At 36.1% G+C, this 23,816-nt stretch overlaps 1 protein-coding gene and 1 pseudogene across 17 annotated transcripts in view; one reads left to right on the forward strand and one right to left on the reverse strand.

Annotated features, from left to right (window-relative positions):
• Positions 1-23,816, forward strand: part of LOC139974722 (guanine nucleotide exchange factor DBS-like) — a 104,232-nt gene that overhangs the window by 65,350 nt on the left and 15,066 nt on the right. For 15 of the 17 annotated variants that reach the window (XM_071982090.1, XM_071982091.1, XM_071982078.1 and 12 more), the window contains 17 exons: positions 745-864; positions 3,614-3,811; positions 4,303-4,494; positions 5,512-5,529; positions 8,379-8,542; positions 9,136-9,256; positions 10,598-10,707; positions 12,928-13,110; positions 13,562-13,631; positions 14,059-14,154; positions 14,482-14,574; positions 15,887-16,012; positions 16,978-17,184; positions 17,710-17,802; positions 18,933-19,014; positions 21,285-21,553; positions 22,469-22,694. In XM_071982090.1, the coding sequence (XP_071838191.1) occupies positions 745-864; positions 3,614-3,811; positions 4,303-4,494; positions 5,512-5,529; positions 8,379-8,542; positions 9,136-9,256; positions 10,598-10,707; positions 12,928-13,110; positions 13,562-13,631; positions 14,059-14,154; positions 14,482-14,574; positions 15,887-16,012; positions 16,978-17,184; positions 17,710-17,802; positions 18,933-19,014; positions 21,285-21,553; positions 22,469-22,694 (2,368 nt within the window). The remainder of the gene's footprint in view (positions 1-744; positions 865-3,613; positions 3,812-4,302; positions 4,495-5,511; positions 5,530-8,378; positions 8,543-9,135; positions 9,257-10,597; positions 10,708-12,927; positions 13,111-13,561; positions 13,632-14,058; positions 14,155-14,481; positions 14,575-15,886; positions 16,013-16,977; positions 17,185-17,709; positions 17,803-18,932; positions 19,015-21,284; positions 21,554-22,468; positions 22,695-23,816) is intronic. The other 2 variants (XM_071982086.1, XM_071982079.1) reach the window with 2 other exon arrangements.
• Positions 14,575-14,789, reverse strand: LOC139975474 (U2 spliceosomal RNA; annotated as a pseudogene).

A 23,816-nucleotide genomic window follows, 5' to 3' on the forward strand; every position in this document is an offset into this window, starting at 1 on the left:
TAGTAGTAAGTAATACTAATGTTATTCTGCTGTAGGTCTCTTTATTCAGTCCGAGTAGACTAACAGATTTATGTGACATCTTATGTTTGTTAATTTGCTCATCGTGAATTAATTATAAATGTTGTCTGAAGACAAACGGGTTACGATTAGTCGGACGTCTTCATTAAGAATTTAATTACGATTTAATTAGAGGATATTTTCACATTTGATCCGAGATTTATTTGATGTTTTACTAGCACTTATTCTTCTTATTGTTGTAAGTTGTTGTGAATGTGCAAAGTTAGGAGATGATCATAACCACCACACACAGTCTGTAAATTAGATTATTTTAAAGCTTTCTAGAAGAGGGGTCATATTAGTTTTATTCTGCATATAAACATGGCATTTTCATCATCGTACAAATCTGCAGAATAGATTGTGAGTAGAGTTGTAGAGGTCTGACTGGTGAGATGACCTAGTTTTAGCAGCTGCTTCTACTGATTCAACCACATTTTAGTTTGAAGGATATAGGCAATTGTAATGGATCATTGGGTATATCCAACTTAATGTCTTTCTCAATTCATGTTTGACTGTTCTAGATTGCATTGGCAGGTGGTTCATGTCTTAGGGGGGTTCTGTTTTGATAGAGTCACAGGCAGCTTGAATAATGTCAGATTATAGGTCATGAGAAGTAATGTCATTTGTGGGACACATTTAATGGAACAAGGTATAATTTTTGTGTTGCTTTTATTTTCCATATGACAGGTGCTTGCTGTGATAGAGGAGCAATCAAAGGTACTGCAGAAGGAAATAGATTTAGGAGGGAGCAGAGAAGAGGCAGAAAGGATGTTGAAAGAAGAAGAGGAACTTAAAGAACAAATCAAGGTAATGTACAAACTGCATCATTCAATGATACACACCTTCATGTACAAATATGGAGGCTTGAAATAAAATCACTTCGAAACAAAATACAGAATATCAAAGAGAAGTTGCACACAAGTTTCTTTGATTTTCATATCGAAGATGTTTTATACTATGGGTGCCACTCCGGTGATCTTGTCAATGAGAGAAATGACAAAACCAATATCTCAGCTACCAGAAAACAGTACACAACAAACACAATAGTTGCACGTAACTCATTTGCATACACCTATTTAAAACTGTGTTTACACTTCTGTTGCCTCTTCAATAATCTTGTAAAATTTGCAAAACGTGGCCAAAATAAATCCCTCAATTGAAAATTTCTTTGGTATTGGACTGTACAATCAATCTCTCCAACAATTGTCCTTGAAAACTGAATAGTTGTTTGAATTATTCATTATATGAATTAGCTAAGTACAAAGAAAGTGGAGTGTTTTATTATTTCAAGTCTAATTTTAAATAAATGTTTACATGATACCTCTTCTTTTAGCCTAGTCACTTTGAAACTAAATTTGTCTGTGTTGAGCCTGTCTTGAGTCTGTTTCTTGCAAAACTAAAAGTCACTTTATACGATGATGTCATCAACAAAGCTATCAGGATGAGTTGTTAGAGAACCCTCGAAGAAAATAATTGTAAATGTATGTAGAGTACCATGCAAGAGTGTCTAGCACTGTGAGTACTTCTTCACATATGTAACTCGGTCACTGGTTACCATGCCAACAAGTTATGTCAATCCATGGGTGAATGCACTGATAGTGTGGAGAATACACTGTTGTCAATGATGTTGAAATGCATGTTTTATGTAGGCAGGAATTGAAATACTACATAAAGAGATAGAAAAAATAAGTGTGGGGGGTTAGGGGAAGTTAAGGAATCAAGATTTTTGTATTGTTGTTTTTGTTGTTGGTTGTGATTTGTGCCAATGAATACATTTTTAAAGAAATGTATTATGTGCGGACAAATGAGAATTCAAACATAACTTGTAGAAATCATTTTTCAAATGAAAACTTCAACGTGCTTACTTCTCAGTAGAGCAAAAACAACAGTTACCAGAGCTTGTCATACATGTGAACCATGGATCTAAAAATAGACTAACTCTTTCAATAAAAACCTTCCATCCCCCGAACCAAAACAATTTATGAATCTCTTCTTTTTTTTTAGAAATGCCTCTGATTGGGTCAACTTGAGTGTAGTATGTTGGTTTCTTTTCTTAAGTGGAGTGTACTGTTTTACAGCCTGATCATTCATCCAGTCAAAAAGAATATTTGAATAGCAATTTATTGACGACAGAAACTGCCTGCGTATTAAATATGAATGTATAAAAGAGGGTAGAACTCATACTTCAATATTTAAGCTTTAATATATGTGGATTTTACTATGTATGAAAGAGAGTATAACACATACTTCAATATTTAAGCTTTAATATATGTGGATTTTACTATGTACAGTATGAAAGAGAGTATAACACATACTTCAATATATTAGCTTTAATATGTGTGGATTTTATTATGTATGAAAGAGAGTATAACACATAATTCAATATGTGAGCTTTAATACGTGTGGACTTTACTTTGTATGAAAGAGTATTTAACACATACTTCAATATGTAAGCTATTAATACGGTTGGATTTACTATGTATGACAGAGAGTATACAGTAACACATACTTCAATATGTGAGCTTAAATACGGTTGGATTTTACAATGTTTGAAAGAGAGTATAGCACATACTTCAATATATTAGCTTTAATATGTATGGATTTTACTATGTATGAAAGAGTATAATACACTCTTCAATATGTTAGCTTTAATATGTGTGGACTTTATTATGTATGAAAGAGAGTGTAACTCATACTTCAATTTAGTAGCTTAATAAATATGTGTGGATTGTAGTATCATTTTAATGCAGTAGTTATGTAACATCATAGTTATAAAGTATTTATATTTAGTTTACTGAAAGAGTCCCTATTCAGTTGCTACCTTGCTATTTCAGAATATTTACCGAATGGTTCTAAACTGTGTGAAAGTTTCAGTAGTAGTTCTATCTACGTCATACTTCAAAGATATTAAATTTCATCAGATGTTTAATCGCCCACATAAGATTGAAACTTTACAATTGGTCATGTGCATAGTTCCTGTTACAGTTTCTGTTTTACACAATATTGATCTTGGATGGTACGTTGTTTAACCTGTGTTGTTTGAATTTTCAGAATTAATGGGTCATTGCTGGAAAGTTCACAAGTTGACCAATGCAATAAGAGATGTATATAGATACTGACTATCATATATGTGTTAGAGTTATGCACAAATCACACCCTCTGGCGTTGCTATAGATACCAAAGCATATACACATGTAAGGAAGCTAAGTGCTATAGTTGGGTACCAACAGGGGCATCAAAAAAGGGCGGATTCTGGGTGAGCACAAACTTGAAGGTGTTTTGAATATGTGACCCCTGAATGAGGAAAAATAATACCAAACCATGCTGAAAAATAACTTTACAATTAAGGAACTTTCCAGAAGGTTTTAAGCCATGAGGACCAATTTGCTGGGTATGCATTTTTTTCTTCTGAATTTTTGATCATTTCTTTGTATATGGGGTATAAAGTGCACGTTCATGATTTTACTAAAAATTACAAATAATAAACCACATGTATGACCACCAGGTAACTCTGAAAATCAAGTCAGTTTGATTTTTTTCACTTTCTACTTCACAGATAAAGCTAACGGAAGTGTGGCGAGTAAAGTCTGAAGGAGAACAAATTCTTGGCGACTATGAGCAGGATGAACTGGTGGAATCAATACGTCCCAAATGCGAAGAGTTAGGAAACAGAACAAACGAAATCAACACAGAACTAGATAGAAGGAAAAAGATTATGGAGAGAAGTATCGAACTATTTGAAAGGATTGAAAGAGTAAGTAACGTGAAAACTCACTGTTGATAAAACGAAAGGAAGCTTTGAAATGGTGTAACATAGTTCTGGCTTTGGCTACTTTCCCGACAGGGTGTGACAGATATATGATGTTAGGACAACTTTAATAGTGATAGTGCAATATTGGGTTTGGTTGCAATTTACTCGTACACTGTTTGACAAGTGGATCGAAACATTGGCTTGATATCGAGACTAGCGTAAGCTTTTGTCGGGGTTCGTTAGGTGCAACACGGGTGTAGTTTTTGGGAATTTATGTGGTTTTGGCATTCCTTCGACAGGTGTGCAGCGGTGTCATATTGGGACTAGTTTTGAGTTTTGCATCGGTGGACTGTTGCAGCACCGGTGTTTTACGTTGACATATAATCCAACAATGGTGCAATATTGGAACTAGCTTGATTATTAGCTTCTGTTTAAGAGGTGCAACAGTGGTGTAAACATCGGATTAGTTTGATATTTTGCTTTCGTTTCGACAGGTGCGACAATGGTGTAAGACTGGGACGACACTCTTAGATTCTCAGGATATCAGTCAGTGTGAAACCAAAGAAAAAGCCCAAGAGTACATTAAGGCCTTGGAGAGCTGTCTCACAGAAGCATCAGACTTACAACTGAGTGACCCGAGAGAATTTAGAAACATGTTTGAGGACATCCTAACAAGTCGTTTAAAGGTAAGTGTGCTTCTGCTATATAACTTTATGTGGCCACATGTTGTATGGATGATATGACCTTTGACCTTGGTGCTAATCACATTGCATGGAATATGAGGGATTTGGTGGGAAGCTTTGAGGAATGTTTTGTGATGTTGGTGTCCTATGATATCATTTATGTATGTCCGTTGGGAAACTGCTAGTCTGATCTGTGCCTGCGGTTGGGACATCTTGAGACATATTCTGAACAGAATAGGGATGAGGGGAGGGGCAGGGGGAAGGTGGACGCAGGAGGGAGTAACAGGGAGAAAAGCAACAACTCATTCTAACTCATACAAAATGCAAGAGACAGTGATTTCATGAAAAGTAGGTCATGACTCCTGAAGGTCAAATTGATCCGGTTGATTTGTGATCTCATCTCAGAGGATTGTAAAATAAGAGCAACAGACACTGTCAGCCTGAGATAGACCTTGGGGGGGGGGGGGGAGGGAGTAGGAGGGGGACTTAAATAGTTTGGCCAAAGTCTATTATTTCTGTTGTCAAATTTGAGTGTTGATAACCATATTAGTAGTAATAATCAGGAAGTAAGAATAGTTTTTTAAAGCTATTGACAGAAGTTTACTGTACAGCAATTCACATCAAAGATCGGATGAATTCTAATCCTAAATCTAAGGATATTAGTAGACATTGCTGATCAGGATATAAAGTTCTTTAACATTTGATGTAGAATGTTTCATAATGTATGCATGATGTCGTGTATGTGATCATCCATACTTCAGGTTTGTCATGGAATAATGTCATCATGTGGTGAAGGGTCTATTAAATATTGCTGTGTGTTGACTGTAAGAGCACCTTAAGTTCAAACATTTGGATCTTGTGCACTTTCCAGGCTCATCCCCCCCCCCTCCCACCATCTTGTTTTAATGTGCATTTCTGTTGTCACAGGTTTCTCAGTCTAGTTTATAACGTTGTCTGTTTCTCCCTGTTCGGTAAACTTGTAATCTAACTTTTGCGATGTTTTTGTCTTCCTCCCTGAAGAATGCTGATAAGGCTGAGGTTTGTAAATAATTTATTTCTCAAATGAATCATCGCTGCCTGCATGCTCCTGTCATATGAAAGATGCAGTAATAACAATAATAAGAATAATAATATTATGGCATTAAAAATGCAAAAAGAAGGCAGGAAAGCTGCTAAGCGCCCTCATTTCTGCTCCATCCAATAAAAAACAAAATGTACTGCAGCAAATCTCAATATCTAATCTAAATAGAAGTGATAGCAGCAAATGTGTAATGGTTTAAAATAGTCATAACCCAAACAGAGTAAAGTATTCCACTGTGGCTGAAGAGGATATCAGGGAGGGGATGGGGTGTGGTAGGCTTAGGAGTAGAGGGAGCTAGATGTTAAGGCAGATAAGATGGGGGAGAAAATATCACCTTTAGCATGGGGGGGGAGGGGGTGTGTTGGGGAGGGGGGAGTGATGTAGGATATAATGTCATGTGACTTTATATTCTGAATAATCATGTCTAGATGATAAAAACTTTATTAATTGCATCCAACTATTTTCTTCTTGTGTTGGTGGACGTTGTTTAACAAGCAGTAGTGATATTCAGGTTCTAACTCATATTAGAGGGTATTTTAAACAATTTGTCTCATTTGAGGTCGGAATAATTTTGGCCATGGAGTTCATCTCTTCGTTGGATCATTTTTTGTTAACCAGTTGGTTTTGTAACACTTTCAATAGCTTGAATTATATTTTGTTTTAGTTTTTCATATCATCTTACTATTAAACACAGAAAAGTACAGAATTTAAAACATTGGGAGAATGGTTGAAAATATAGCCTGTATTAATTTTAAAATTTTTGTTAGCTTTGAAATGACTGCAGACTTTCTTATAAAGACAAAACTGAGACATAATTGGTTTAATTTTTTTCCATGAATTTTTGTTTTGATTTTGCAAATGCTCACAAGATATTTAGCTGCATGTTAGCTTACTTGTTTTGTTTACCCTATCAATCCCCCCTTTCCAGTTGAAATCTCCCTCACCCTTGTTTATTTAGCACCTATGTCAGATGTGACCCTTGACCTTGTTACCTTGTACATATATAAATGAACATGAATGTTACTGCACAATAGTCACACTACAGTATAGAATCATACAATATTAAAAGTTAGTACATGGGTAGGCAGAAAAAAAGTTGAAATGGCTGGGGGGGGGGGGAGGGGGAAAAGAAGTTAATAATACTCCAGGAGGTAGTTTTATCTGCCAGACTAATATGCAAACATGCTTTGGGATATGTCAATTCACTTCTCAAACTTGCCCAAAATTAAGAACACAACCAGTTAAAATACAATGTTTAAACTGAGTTAGATGTGAGTTAGGTGTGATTTAATTCCTAATATATTAAGAAGCGTTGCCTAAATTAAAGGGAGAGTGTGAGAGGTGAGGGGAGGTTCTCACTGATGAAAACACTTCAAATTTGTATTAACTTTTTGTATTAACTGTGGGGGTGCATGTTGGGGTCAAAGGTGTAAGCTAATGGTTGGCTACCATTTCAATATGTTTTACGGGTATGGCTAAGCCCAGAAAGATTTAGACTTGATTTCTTTTGGTCAGTAGCACACTTACCTTCACTGTGATACATTATGTATTGTCTAGTCAAGTTTGGATAAAATATTCAAATTGTTTTATTAAAAAAAAGTCAAAATGGTATAAGTTAGTTCCTTGTAATTAAAGTAAAACATTTTCCAAAGGTAAGTAGATGAAATTGTCCTTGTTGCATTAATGGCATGCTTTCATGACTTTGAAATTTTAAAGAAGATTTAATGTACTGTAACGTACCTTTGCATTCTCGTGGCTAAGTGATAACATTGTCACATTCTGTTGTTATTTGCTACCATTGTCACCTTTCTGTTATTTGCTTTTTTCATAATGCTTTCATTTTAATTTATGAATCATCAATAATTTCCTTGCCATTTTGTGTATCAATATGCAAGAAGCAATTTATAACATCTCCCAAGAAGAAACTTGTGCCATTTGATACAAAGAAAACTTAGACCCGTATACAAAAAAAAAAAAATTATATTTGGAATTATCGTCATAGATAAATTTGCCTACCGTATCATGGTATGAGTCATAAAGGGGAGAAACCCACTTGGTTACCTGTTAGGAGAGTACTATGCAGGTGGGATCCATTGTCTTGTTAGTCTTTAGAAGGTTACTATTTTTGGGTGTATTGTAAAGAGGCATTTTACCGTAACCGGGGTCACAATAATCAGGCCTGCAACAGTAGGGTCTCAGTAATCAGGGTTTGCAGGTGGAATAGTCTGCATGAGTACAAATTGGATGGAAGTTCACTATTTGTTTTGCATTTTGAAGTAACTGCAACTGTCAATGTTTCTGCAAGTATCTTAATAATCTAATTTTGATTCCAAATATTGGAAGCAGCTGGTAAGCAGGATATGAAAGAAGACGTATGTTTAATGGTAAGCCAATTACAGAATGCTTCGTTCAAAAATGTTGCAGCAGCTTATTCAGGATGTATGTTGGGTGTATGTGTAAGCAAGTGGTGTATAGATTCTGTAGTCATATAGATTCTGTAGTCATTTTAAGCAATCCATAGCCTATCGTTTAATTGTTTGAGCCAATCCATAGCCTAGCCTATCGTTTAATCACTTGAGCCAATCCATAGCCTAGCCTATCGTTTAAACATTTGAGCCATTCTGTAGCCTATCGTTTAATCATTTGAGCCAGTCCATAGCCTAGCCTATCATTTAATCATTTGAGCCAATCAATAGCCTAGCCTATAGTTTAAAACATTTGAGCCAATCCATAGCCTAGCCTATTGTTTAATCATTTGAGCCAATCCATAGCCTAATTATTTCATCATTTGTCGTTTCTTATCCAGGAAAATGTTCGGTCAGTGGTGACCTGCATGGAGGATGTTCGTGGGATGTTTGACAAGCAGAAAGAGAGCTTGAATGAAATAATTGTAAGATGTGAAAGACCCCCCCCACCAGTGGTGACTCCGGTAGTGGAGCCTGAGATTCCCAAGCAGAAATCACCAAAAAGGTTCGTTTATTTTACTTTTTGAACGGTCATAAAATGTTAAACAAATTACCACTTATTTTCAATTCTCTTGTGACATGTTTGAGAAAGAGATTATTAAATATTGAAATATGTTTGAAGGTTAAAAACAATATGATTTTTTCCATCTGCTATTAATAAAACTGACTTGGGTTTTTAATTTAGTTCAGTGTTATTGTCTCTCATATCAGATATGACTGGTATATAGTTTGTGTATAAGAAAGCAGCTAATGTGATCGAAAATAATCCACAAGTATCTGAACATTCAAATTTAGAATTTAATCCTTACAATCTTTGAGGGGGAACATCAGTGCTTGAGACAAATGGATTGTAATTTAACAGGCATATCGGTTTTAGAGGGATACCATTTATTATTTGTCTTAGGATCTGTAGAATTAGTGCTTTTCAGTGTTTCTAAACTGTTGCCTCTTCACATTCACATTGGTGGTACTTGCTGAAATCCAACTCCCAACCCTATTTCACCCCACCTCTCCCATCTCACTCCTAAACGTAGCAAGTCGGGCATTAACATCATCCATCCAATTATGTTTCTGTTTGTTCTGGTCTATTCCAAACAGCTCTGTAACCTCATTCACACCGATCAAACTCGCATCACCGAGCCTGACCCCACCGGCGAGCGAAGGAAGACCAGTTTCACCCTTTAGGAATAAAAAGGGAAAGAAGAACAGATATAAGAGGGTAAGAAGAGACTCCTTCGTGTCAAAGGTCATCCATGTTTATTCTACATGTAGTATTGATCTTACACTCAATCTCTGAAAATTTTCATCAAAAAATATAGTCAGAAGAGTGCCTGATAGAATTGGGGAATTTTTTTATATTTTTTATATTCTATTAAAAGGTTTTGCTTACATTTTTATGTCACGTCTTCATGTTGACGTTCATTAGTCCTATCGAGACCCTCGTCATTCTAAGGCAGGATTTGGCTCTTCCCCAAATTTAAGGGGGAAGTTCTTTAATATGATAACGGTTGGATGGTTAAGTTGATAGTCTTCTGTTTGATGTAACAGTTAACAAATAATGCATGTTTGTTTATCCTAGAAGTTTGTAAATCTAGCTTTTATGCTTGGGAAGTCCAAAATAAACCCCTCTTGTTTGAAAGGGTAAAAGGAAAAGGAAATGGGGAAAATTTATGTTTAGGAGTTGGTCTTTAGGCTTGTGACCATTTTAACCTTGAATACTGACTATTCCATAAATACAACCAAGTTTCATTACTTCCTTGTCCTTATTTTTTTCAACCCATTATTTAGAGTTGTCCTCCAATAATCTCAAAATTTTCCTTGCATGTGTCCTTTCAAATCAGCTATTAATACTTTGGAATATTTGTTTTTTTGTTTTTTCCGGTTTAAATGGAAACAATAACATGCTTTTCAATTATTCTAAACTTCTGAATCCAGATCCTATTTTAGTAAATTAACTTTGGTTAGTTGCAAAGATTGTTTTGTCTGAAGATAAACTAAGAATGTATATGCATGATTATATATAAAAGCCATTAGTTGGCCTTAATATTGTTCTAGTGGTGTGCACACATACCTTTACCATGTATTACATATATGAAGTCTGTAAGCTTGTGCGGTGTTGATTTTTTGCAGTTGTAAGAGTTGGAACAAAATATCAAGCACTCTTCCGAAAAACTGCTCAAAATTCATCAGACTACCCCTTAAGTCTGCCGGTGAACGTTCTTCTAAATTTGCTGCCCCGGCTTTTTGGAATTCACTTCCAAAATAGCCTTTGTGACACTCCTACGTTTTCTCATTTTTAAAGCAATTTGAAGACACAACTCTTTCGTCAAGCTTTTCCCACTAATCCCACTAATGACACCAGAAATGGGGAATGGTAGAACAGACCTGTAGCTTTGGGGCCGGTGTATGATGTGAATGTATTGCTGTGGAATGTGCATGATGAGAGCTCTATAGTAACCACGTTAAATCAATATCTTGATGATTTATACGACAGTGTCTCTGTAGGTGATAATATATCACATAACATTCTGCTACGTAACTGTTTTTATGCAACTCACAGGAAGAGCGGACGATAGAGATTGTCCGAGCGGACGTTCCTGACATGGGTTGCCATAGCAGCGACAGCGACTTCCAGGATGAAGACACCAGCACATCTAGCTTTAAGAGGAAGTAAGTCTAACATATCACCTTAAAGAGAGAATGGTCACTACCATGCACATCAGGTGACTAGATGTGCCTTGTAATCGTAGGATCCTTGAGAGATAAAAAATCTCTCTGTTAAGACACAAATCTGGAATCTGTATAATATATTCGTGGTCATTGCACGATTGCCGTTATTAAATGAAAACAGCAGCATTTATCTTTCTTTTATGATGAAACAGTTACATTTTTATCCAAGTCCTTGTGTAAAGTTTTTGCTTTGTTGAGGGAATAGGTATGCAAGGGTCAATGTATATAATTTATGCATGTCTTATGTAATGGGGTGTCACCATTAGTAACTTTTAGTTGATAGTCATATTTTTACCTTTGACCTCTTATTCAGCAGCGAATGTGGCGAGGAGCTTGAGGTATTTCCAATCATTGGAATCAACCAGTTACGCCTCAGGTTGGAAATCATAGATGGCATGGCCTGTTAGGTTGCATGGGGGTTGGCAGGGGGGGGGGTACATCAGAAATATAAATCCTGTAGCATGCTATCATGTCAGGAGAAACAGGCGATATCACCATGACAACCATGCATGCACAAAACATTACTTTCTTTGTCACAATTGCATGAATTGCCTTGAAAGTGACATTCTTCTTTTAAGTCAACAGAATTGTCTTAGTGTAGTAAGCCTATACTTTGAATAGTTTGGAAGTAATTTGGACTAGTTCAGTGTTTCCTGGTAATGCTACAATTTACTGGGTTAATAACAACCTCTGTTGTGGTTATGCAAATTAGGTTTGGATAGGTAGCTTTGCTGTGAAGGGGTGTAGTGGGTCTCTGCAGCGTGTTGTTCTATGCTATGAAAGTAATAAGCTCTTTTTTGGTGATTGTAAATTTGTATTTTGTGGCATTAATTCGAGAAACTAACAATAAATATTCTGCTTAAAGATATATTAAGAAGAGTAGGGATTCTCAATAGGAGGCCCATGAAAGATTTCTATCCAGTCTGTGCAACAAATAATCAGCGCATAATCTTGTTCACAATTCAAGTATGGGCCCTTAGGTGTGAGCAGTCTACAAGCCGGCCCAGCACAGTGACCAGTCTGCATATAGTCTGCATATAGTATGCATATAGTCTGCAGATAGCCAGGGGGTTTGCTTCTGTGTGGCCGGCCCTTGTATGCATTTTAGAAACCCTGATGAAGAGAGAAACAAAAAACAGCTGTTGTTATCAGAATATCTGTCGCCTGTTTCAGTTTGGTTCACAGTATCAGGTTTAGGTAAATGGTGAGGGTGTGGCCCTTTACTTACCCATAAGAGCCATTAGAGCAATGCTCAGCATACCCCCCCTTCCACCCCTCCTCATAGACAAGCATATGGCACTCCCTTGAGTGACTATTATGAGTAATTCCAGATCTTTAATGACAATTTTGTACTTTGTGTTTTTACAATATATGTAATAAACAAGACACACAAAGAAGGCCTGTACAGATTGTGTAAAGCATGGGACTGGTTGGCTAGGCATGTGGAGGAAACTTGATTCTTTTATAACAAATATTCTCATGGTTAACTTTATTCCTTCTTATTCTTTCTTGCTACTTGGTAATATCTTATTAATGGATGACAAAATCCATTCCTTTAGCTACAGAGAATGCACTGTGCACTAGCATGTTACCTTGATAACTAAAAGCAGTTGTGTAAGGGGTGGGGGGGGGGAGGTAATGAATGGAGATGCGTGAGGGTGGCATAGTAGCTTGATAACCTGGTGATGATAAGTAATGAACATTCAGAGGAAGCATAGGTGAGATGAGAGGGAAAGAGGAGGGGGGGGGGGGATAGGTGGGGGTGGTACATCTGGATAAAGAAAAAGAATGTTATGGAAAGTTTGCTTTTATTTCAGCTACCATGAAAAATAAAATTTGCACAACTTGAGAAGAGGGAGACATTTGCAATTCCTCAACCAGAAAAATATTTTAGGGTTCATTTTCATGCTTTATCTTTTCCTTTTTTTTGACCGAAAAATGAAGAAAATAACAAAAGCTATCCTGCTATCCTCAAATGATGACCTTGTTTGGTGATATGGCATTTTCGTGCAGTCAATTAATAGCAGATCCCGGCCCCCACCCCACCCCCCCCCGCTCTTCTTGTAACATCAGGAAGTTCTTGTTGCTTCTTTCTTAAATCTTCTGTCTTCTTTTTTTTTCCTCTTTTTTTTTAACCTGTTTACCATCGTTTTTTTTCAGGCAAATCATGAAAGAGCTGATCGATACCGAGAAGATTTACGTGAAGGAGTTAGAATCCGTTTTGACGGGTTACATTCAGGAGATGACGAATCCAAACCTTCAGTCAGTCATCCCAGAGACACTCAGAGAAAAAGAAGATATTCTGTTTGCAAATTGGGAAGAAATCTTTGAATTTCATAAGAGGTAAAAATTAATCAGGTTTCTTCTTCTCAAATTGGGATTGTAAATTAACGTTCTTAGGGTTCATTCAACCAGCCAGGTTTTTTATTGACGTGTTTGTTGTTTTACAACGTAACGTTTCGTATTCGCATCATATCATATCCTATGGTATGGGTATGTTATTAATATTGTGTTGTATTTATACCATTTGATTAATAGACTGAAGAATTAACATCATTACATGGCAATCCTCTCTCCACTTGCTTGTGCCAAATTAAGCCATGTGTACACCAGCACACTTCAGCTGCAGGGGGGATGGTGGGGTGGGTGGGGGGCTCAGTTGGAGTAAAGGAGGAGGAGGGGATATCCTTTTTTTAAGTGCTCTCAGGTAGTGTTATCACTAGTTAATGTGTTTCCCACAAAATAAATTAATCAACTAAACTAAATTTTCTTTCATTTTTTGTTTTCTCTTCAGAACATTCCTAGTAGAGCTGGAAACATACAAACTCACACCTACTTTGGTTGGCAAATGCTTCCTGGAGAGGGTATGTTAATTTCTGAATAGATTTAGTTAATTTTATAACATTTTACTTTGAGAATTAGGAGTTAGGGAACAGCTAATACCTTGTAACCTCCACCCCAGCCACTTTATTTGTTGTACCTGTTACGGACCCTACTTAACAAAGAAGGTTACAAAACCATGGCCTAAAGATACTTGTGAATGCAATATAGAAAAAACTTTCTTCTTTTTTGTTCTTAGTTTTTCTGTTAAGACAAAAAAGTAAAACGGTTAGCATGGCTAATTGCATATTGCATATTTTGTTAAACATGACCCAGGGAGAGTTGCCTCCAGCCATTTATTGTTTACTTTACACAGTGGTAAATCTCTCTAATAGTGAACAAGTCAGTTATTTTCACTGTTTTTTTACTGGTGTTATTTTCTTTTCTGTTTTTTGGGGGTATTATTTACAGAAAGATGATTTTGATCAGCTCTACTGTGTCTACTGTCAGAATAAACCTCGATCAGAATTGCTGAGGAGAGATATCGGAAATAATCAGTTCTTTCAGGTAAAGATTTACAACTTTTTGTCTTCAAATAAAAGAGAATGAAGGATTTGATGCTTTTCACATTACAAACTTGGTTTAGGATGTGTTCAGTCATGAATAAACATTCTTTGGTTTTAGATCTAAGGACCTTTTTTTCTGAAATATTAATCCTTTCAGAATAACGGTGTATCCTCGAACATTGTGATAAAATGATAAGTGAACCACAAATTACTAATGAATACAAACTCTCCCTTAATATGTTGGTATGTACATTTGGTTTCTCTGTAACGAAACGTTGACATAGTATACTCATGTTATTTTGCCTCGTATGTTTTATTCTTTTCACAGGAATGTCAACAGGCCCTAAACCACAAACTTCCTATTAGTGCATACCTATTGAAGCCAGTTCAAAGAATAACAAAGTATCAACTCCTTCTTAAGGTAAGCTAGTCAACTGTGATACATTTTAAGAAAAATTCCCCCCAGGAAAGAACCTGGGCACGAAAACCAAACTAACGAACGACTCATCCGCTCTCAACCCCAGTCCCCTTGCATCAAGACTGTGACTGTGTGATCATTGTCAGGTGTGCATCACCATTCCCCTCGAAAGAGAACAGATACTGCACATGATCTTAGCCAATAGGCCGAGAAGCGATGCATTTAGCAGCAATGAGGTGAGATGGGCTTTATTAAACATCAAATCAATCAATCAGTCAGTCTTTCAACCAATTAATATCCTGCCAAAATTCAGTGGCTAAAACTATTTCAAATTTGTACATCCATAAAAGTCTGTCCTGAGAACATAACAAAAATTTTTTGTAGAGACTGTATCAAGACTTTGTTGTGTAAGAATATTTTAACTGAAAAGCTAAAAGTCATCGTCCCAGTGGGCTATCTGTACAATATATGTAATCCTTACATAGCCATTCCAACCTATGTTTTAATTAAAATTAAAAGAATTGAATGATGAAACTTTATGGAGCAAATGGATCAACAGGTAACCATTAGATCTGCTCTGCATCAAGAACCAACATCATCATTTAAATTACATGTTTTTATGGAGTTTTCCAGACACTTAGTCCACTTTAAAGGTGAATATCTTTTAAACCTGAATATTTGTTTTGTAGCAATTTAATCCACGTTCAAAGTTTTTATTTTGATGGTGGGTTATGACATTTCAACACTAAACTGCAACCTCTCTTTAAAGTCTCCAGTTCACAAGAGAGGAATCCCAATGGGTTTGTTTATTTGTACCTCCTGTATATAAAGTCAGTTCTGTGTGTGATCACTTGATCAAGATATCAAAAAACTCAAATACTCTTAACTCAAAATACTCTTAACTCATTTAAAAGAAAACTCAAGCATTACCTTTTAAATAATAGTACAAACCACCCACGCTGAGTTGTTACATTGTCTCTTTGTATGGATTTGCTTTTACCTTTCTTCCTTCCTCTTTATTTTTTTTCTCTGTTTTTCCTTATCTCTTTACTCTCTCTGTACTTATGTGATTTTTGAAATTTTCTTTTGTTTGTTAAGGGTCCAGACTCGAAAAGTCTCTACTTACTTCTGGTTCCTCCACTTCCATTATAGCATATTTTGATCTTTGTTTATTGTTATTTCATCATAATGTGAGTAAATTACTCATTGACTCTGTTACTGTTTATATATATGGAAAGTGGAAAATAAACTTGAAACTTGATATCATGATAGTGTGGCTGATGTCCTGTTGTTTCGTTTCTGTTTCTCTCTGAAGGAGATGATGAAGTACTCGGCCGATGAGGAGGGTTCCGAGGATCTACAAGCTGCTACTGATTGTATGATGACAGTACTAAAGTATGTTAACGATTCCATGCATCAGGTGGCCATCACTGGTTTCCAGGTAAAAAGTAGCCATTATTTGTCTTTTTACTCACAAAAAGGGAATCAATAGTTTAGACGTGATCTTGGTCAAGAGGTTTCGAAGCAGGTCTACACACTGTGTACTGTAAAGTAGAAATAGAAAGAAGGGAATGCCTTAAAAAGGTAACATTGCTGTCCAAGACTTTGCAAAGTTGTGCCTTTTTCAACTAGCCCCAAATTTTATCAAATAGTGGAGAGAGAAAAAACAAGCTTTATCTGACAAAATGATTTTGAAGTCTCTTTGTTGAGGATGAATAAAGAAAGGAAACATTGTAGTTACCATGGTAATGATTCAAATCAAACATGAGATTGTAGTTATCCATAGTAATGATTCAAATAATACATGAGAGTTTGTAATAGACATGTCTTGAGTGTGGTTTATCAACTAGTGAGAGCCTAATGTTTGGGAATTCTGTCTCATATATAGCTGAGATGATTTTGGTCATTAAACCAACAAGGAAAACGCACCGACATGAAAGTAACTTGTCGGTTATTATTGTCAGTATTGCTGTGTTAATACAGTTATCAATTAGATACCGAAATTAAGATCTTTCATTTAATTATTGCACAATTTAAATTTTAATGAAAATTAAACAACTCTATGAGAGGGTGTTAAGGTTCTCCAGTATTCAAACTATATGTTGACAATTGCCAATTCATAATTATGGACGTTAAATATGAATCTAAGAGACTGACTTCGGTCAGCTTGCGGCTTTGATAAGCCAATGAAGGCTTCTTCACGAGTTCCTGCTTGCAGGAGGATCTAAAATACATACACACACACATACATTATGTTCGACCAACTACAACTATTTGGTTTTTATTCTTCACTCCGATTTCATTAATATTTCCTCGGCTAAATTCCAGCCGGTCAACCTCACATCAAGTTTTTTTATTAAGTTTATACGTAAATTGACCGAGACTCTTGATATTTCGTCCTCTCAGGGCAACCTCGGTGAACAAGGCAAATTACTTATGCAGGGCTCCCTCTTCATCTGGGTGGAGAATAAGAAAAGTCGTCACACCTTGAAGGACATCAGACAAAAGAAGATGCAGAGACACGTCTTCCTCTACGAGAAGATGATCCTCTTCTGTAAGAAACGGAGAGATTTCAAGGACAAGACATGCTATGCGTTCAAGCACAGTATAAAGGTTAGTTATCCCCCTGTTTTATATCCTAAAGAGTCTCCAATTTATTGTAATGTCAAACAGCAAAAGGATTTCAGTATTAACAAGTCGAAATTTCACATGGGAATGGAAACAACTCGGAAATGTTGTACTTCATAAGTGTACCTCGCAGGTATTTTACTTTCTTTTTTAGTTTGGACTGATATTGTGTAGTCATGTTTAGCTAGAGCAAGGTCAGTTTGGAATTTGTCTTCCCCCTCCCCCCCCCCCTCTGCTGTCTCAAGAAGAAGGAGTCCTGGGGAAATATGGATAAAGGGAACAAATGTACACGTCATTGTCATAATATATATAAAGTAAAAACTTTATGTGGGGCTTCCAGGGAAATAATTTTCCCAAGGGCCCGACGTGTCTGTGGACTTTGCTATGTACGCATTCGATAACTGTGACGTCATTTCGATATGTGTTAAACTACCTACAGCAACATTTGACGCTTTCCTCTCAAGAAATGAATTCCCTCATCGATATACTTGTTCTTTGTATGTTGTCTAGGTTCCAACTCTGAACATTACTGAACATGTTAAAGGTGATATAAGGAAGTTTGAACTCTGGTTGGCTGGTAAAGCAGAGATTTTTACATTCCAGGTAAGTCTTATGGTCTACTTCTTTTGAAGAAAAACTTTTGTTTTAATGTCAGGTTTTGGTATACGAGACGTAAAAGAAGTGTAAACTAGAGCTAAATACATTCAAGTCTCAATGTGTATTTGCCAGATTTTAACTGCGACCTTTCCAGCTTACTGCCCTAAAAGCTCGGTGAAAATGACACCGTTTCTATGCAATTGTCATATTAATATTCATTATTTTTTATTGAGTTATCTGTCATTAAACATTTTGAGCTGAATGAAATTAGCCAGATTTTTTAACAGGTCCATAGATTCTACAAACTTCAATCAAAATTTGCAAGCCCCGCCCAACAGATCATGCGCCAATCAAATCTCTCTGTTTTGTTACGACCGTTAGGCCTAGGCTAACTTTCACATTCGTGGCTAGCCTGTGTTAGGTCCATTCTCATGAATAGTATCTTTCTTTCGGTCTTACCGATGTAGCTTGCGAAATTGTGTCATTTCCTTCCATTGCAATGAATAATCAGGTGTTTACAGACGTTTCCTCCGTGAAATTGGGTAAAAAAAGTGGACGATATGAGTAAATATAGGTTACATTTGTGTAATGAACATGTTGATATGGGGGGTCGCATTGATTTTACGGTAAATCGTTCGTGCCGTAAGGGCAACAGTAAATAAATGTCTTTCTTTCAATTGCACCAACTTTTCTTCAGTTTAACCCACTTTGTCAATGTGCATTTAAAATAAGAAACATTGAAATCTGCTTCTGAAGTTTGTTTTTAGAAATTCATCAGCAAACATGTATTGAGACTTTAAACATTAGCCCTGGTTGTCCTAGATGTGAGGTGAAACGTCATTCTCAGTTAATACACGAATAATTTAATGCGACAGGAAGACAATCCGCAAGGTGATATTGTTCGTTTAATATATTGTAATTAAGCAAATTAAACCCACTTTTAACTTTTTATCGCAATAAATATAATATGAACTTCAAAAAGCAAGTATGACCAAGTTGTCCCTTTTCATGGCTAAAAATATTTAAAAAAGAAATTGTACTAGAATAATCTCTTTAATACTTCATGAAGTTAAAAAAAAAAAAAGGAAAGACTTTGCTTATTAATGAATGAATGAATGAATTTTTTTTGCATTTAGGCCTCTTCAGAGTCAGACAAACATTCCTGGGTTAAAGCATTTAGACAAGCACAGTTACAGAATAATGAAGAGGCAAGTCAAGGTAAGTCTTATATCTCTAAAAATCATCAACCTCTTTTTTTCTTTCTGATTGATGATCATTCGTTTTTTCACTTTTCTACTCGTCTCTCTAGCGTTGAGATTCCTCGTTCATTGAACTCAAATCTACATCTGTCCTTTTACCGCGTTATCAAACTCAAATTGCACAAAGCGTGTTTCTTGATCGAATGAAAACAGCCTCTACTTTGCCAAAAGCTGTCTGGCTTCCTGGCTGTTTCAATCGTGAGGTACAGATGTAAAACATTCTGCTGGCAATTTGAATCTCACCTGGGATCGTCCTGTTTATTTAAAGAATTTCATTTTGTAGCTGAGAATTAAAACCAGCCCTAAAAGCAACATCTACAAAAAAGAAAGTAAAGATCGCAAGTTAATTTATTGCTTTCTGTAACATCCATGTGACAGAGGAAAGCTCTCTTCATGGTCGTAGATGTAAGTGTGTTCAATATTATAGATGTTCGTAAAGTACAAGTTTATTTCTTTCCTGGTCGTAATTTGTAGTACCTTTAAATAGAACTCTATTGATTTCCATCTTCTAAACAAAACTGTAAAACAGGGTGTAAATGGAGTATTTGTCCTAAAAACAAGCCTATAGTTGCTGGTTTACAAAGTTCCAATCCTTGTATTGTTTGTACTCCCTGACAGGACGATAGCAATGTCACATTCAATGATAGCTAACAGTGTCACATTCAATGATAGCTAACAGTGTCACATTCAATGATAACTAACAGTGTCACATTCAATGATAGCTAACAGTGTCACATTCAATGATAACTAACAGTGTCACATTCAATGATAGCTAACAGTGTCACATTCAATGATAGCTAGCAATGTCACAATCATAGATATTAGCAGTGTCACATTCAATGATGATAGCAATGTCACAATCATAGATATTAACAGTGTCACATTCAATGATGATAGCAATGTCACAATCATAGATATTAACAGTGTCACATTCAATGATGATAGCAATGTCACAATCATAGATATTAGCAGTGTCACATTCAATGATGATAGCAATGTCACAATCATAGATATTAACAGTGTCACATTCAATGATGATAGCAATGTCACAATCATAGATATTAACAGTGTCACAATCATAGATATTAAATGTCACAATCATAGATATTAGCAATGTCACAATCATATATATTAACAGTGTCACATTCAATGATGATAGCCATGTCACAATCATTGATATTAACAGTGTCACATTCAATGATGATAGCAATGTCACAATCATAGATATTAACAGTGTCACATTCAATGATGATAGCAATGTCACAATCATAGATATTAGCAGTGTCACATTCAATGATGATAGCAATGTCACAATCATAGATATTAACAGTGTCACATTCAATGATGATAGCAATGTCACAATCATAGATATTAGCAGTGTCACATTCAATGATGATAGCAATGTCACAGTCATAGATGTTAGCAGTGTCACATTCAATGATGATAGCAATGTCACAATCATAGATATTAGCAGTGTCACAATCATAGATATTAGCAGTGTCACTTTCTATGATGATAGCAATGTCACAGTCATAGATATTAGCAGTGTCACAATCATAGATATTAACAGTGTCACAATCATAGATATAAGCAATGTCACATTCAATGATGATAGCAATGTCACACCCGTGGATGACACTAATGTCACACCATCAGCTCATGTTGTTTCTATTTCCTCAAAGGGTGCTGGTGAATGAAACTAACATCCATTTTTTTCTTTGTCAGTAGTTATCAGTTCCGCAAAGTAAAATCTCTTGTTTGATCAATGAAATACAGTTGGATCTGCTTTAGATGGTTGATATATATTTTTCTTTGTGAGGGTTGGTAACATGTAATATGTACATGAAGTTAACACTGTTGTAATGTGCATCCTTCAATACTCTCAAGAAATTAAGCATTATTAATTCCAGCAATTATGCACTTAACTATTATATTTTATGTACCCCCAAATCTTCAAAAAGCTTTCTTCTTCTTTTTCACTCACAAAAGAAAATTTCTGCAGTGAAGCAAAAGATATCATTGTTGTTAATTACATGAGATTTAAAAAAAAAAAGAGAAATACTTCAATTAAGTTATTAAATAATAGCAATTCACCCCCTGACTCCTGCTGTGATATTAAAGGTACGCCGAGAAACCACTGCAGTCGCTGCCTGAAATAAAAAACAATCTGTCGATCTGTGAGCTTTAATATTAAAGACACTTTGGGGTTGTTTTGTTTTGTCTCTGTAGGAACTAAACAAACCACTAGGCTTGAACCAAGCATCTCTGCTGAGAATGTGGCCAATGCCAACGGCATTAACAATAATATCACGACTGTGCCGTCCCCAACAGCCAGTGAATCCTCCTCGTCTGCGGGCTACAGCAGCAACAATCCCTCCATCAACAGCGAACAATCATTCAACGAGGAAGAGCCAGACGACGGATGGGAAACGGAAGATGATTTCTACGCATCCGACGACGAGGTCCTGGATGGCAAAGAGGACGGCAACGTTCAAGAGGTTTGTCGATTGATTTCAAAAAAAGGAAGGGGGAAATTTGCTGTTTAATTTCTCCAGTTATTCATTCTTCTTGAATATGAAAATACATCTTGAGGAGGCTAAAATTATTGTTTATGAATGGTCTTTGTCTTACCTTGTGTGTTTTACAGTTAGATGATGTTTAGTTGTGATCTCAATGTGGGCAGTTTTCTTTTTGTTTTAATGTAAGATTCAGAGTCGATCATGTCGTAGATAATCTGTAAATTATTCAAACTTGCAGTAGATTAATCATAGCCATTTATGTGTAGTGTTTTTTATCGTTAGAATAAAGACCTTGTACAGCTCTCACTGCCCCTGTATTGATACCAGTGTATGGTATATGCAGACTTTGAAATAGTGTTTCTAGAATAGAATTTTCCTCTACTCCTGTTGGAACAGAGGAAACCTTAGAAAAGGTTGACCATTCAGTACTTTGAGATGGGAAAATGGCGTTGAAGTATTTTAAGTTCCTTGGTTTAAGAGTTAGTGTTTGAAATATATAAGCTTTGTTGTAATTCTTTGTGCCATTATATCGTTTTTAAAAAGTTGTGAAATGTTATCATTTTTAGTTTAATCCTTCTTAAAGTCTTGAGTTTTATTAGAATAGTTAGAACCCTGAAGCTTGATAGCTCGTAGCTATTTTATCTTGGTAAGATTTAAGGTGCCAATACCTATTACTTTAAATATATCAAGAATACTTTCTGTTGTGGTGAACAAAATTTCTCTTCGTGTCAATGATTTTGAGACGATCATACCTTTGCACTTTTTACATCAAATAAATACTCCTAAGTGAATTTTCATTGGAAGCTCCAACTCGTGCTAACCTCGACCATTCGTTCATACAAAGGTTTTTATTTAAATGTTTTTTTGCATTTTTTGTTTTCTTTGTTTCTACAGCAAGCACTGACCAAGCAATATGTAGTGATTGCCGATTACAACAAAGTGGACAACACAGAGCTGTCCATCAACGAAGGCGAAGTGGTGGACGTTCAAAGGGTTGGTAAAGAGGGATGGTGGTTTGTTTCGTCCCCGCAGTCCTGTCAAACGGGATGGGTACCTGGCGGGTACCTAGCCCCCATGTCACCGCATGAGCTTCCTCATTCGTCTTACTTTGGCGTAGAAGGTGTGCATTTTTATGTTCTTTTCAGTTCTTTTGTTTTTGTTTTTTAACCCCGTTTTGGTTTTGCAGCAACCGCAGGAGTTTTATTTTGAATAATTCTTGAGCAAGTCAGATTAACATTTCAGCTTTTTGCAAGACAGGAATTCTGAAGATACTCCTTTTAAAAAACACTGTGAAGAAAAAAAAAAAACAGTTGAAAAGAGTATGGAAAGTGAATATAATTATTTAATCAAAAAGTCAGTCTCCGTGGTTACATAGAGATGCTAAACTTGTACAGGTTTACAGGAAAAACATTGACTGCTCACATAGATTTTCATTTGGCTGTGTTAGTTCCGTTATTTCCACAGTTGCCATATTTGCGGGACTTATATTTTGTTATTGCTTTGTACTTAACATCGCTGTGCAGTCGCAAACCGTTGTGTGTCATCAATCCTTAATCCATTTCAGTTGCATGCCCTCTAACACATGTGCAATATTTTCAGTTTATGGCATGGATTGATAAGCATTTTTCCACTTCACCAGAGAAACAGTTTAATAATATACAAATTGTAAGCCATGAAGGGAGATTTTCTGCTTGGTAAGTAACAACAGCTGTGCTCAGAACGAGAAATTTTTATATTGAACACTGCTGTTACCATGGTAATGTTTAATCTTCTCCTATGAGGTATAAATGCCTCATAGGAGCTGTCTGTGTTCATTTGGGATCTTTAACATAGAGTTTCAGCCACAGTTGAATGTAATTAAAGATGTCCTCTGTGAATTTGTCTTCCCAGACATTACCACTTATTTGTCCTATAAAGTCAATTATTGGTTTCATGGAACGTTTTATTACTTTGCTGTCGGTAATTGGAATAGAATATTTCAACAATGTTAAAGGCATTGAAGACTTGCCCCAAACCGCGTGCGACCATCTGAAAAAGTCAACTTTATGTTGCTTGCAAGTGACATTTTGTTCATGTTGCTAAAAATATGCAGACAGTAATGAAACGTGATGCTTTAATTGTTATCTTTAGCTGGACCTGAGATGTCCATCGCTGCATCGTTTGTAAACTGTGCTGTGGGTATTGACCACAGCTGTATGTATGGACTGTACACTAGTGTCTAATGACCGACGGTAGCAAGCTG

Source organism: Apostichopus japonicus, chromosome 10 (genome assembly GCF_037975245.1).
Source record: "Apostichopus japonicus isolate 1M-3 chromosome 10, ASM3797524v1, whole genome shotgun sequence".
NCBI classification, from domain to species: domain Eukaryota; kingdom Metazoa; phylum Echinodermata; class Holothuroidea; order Aspidochirotida; family Stichopodidae; genus Apostichopus; species Apostichopus japonicus.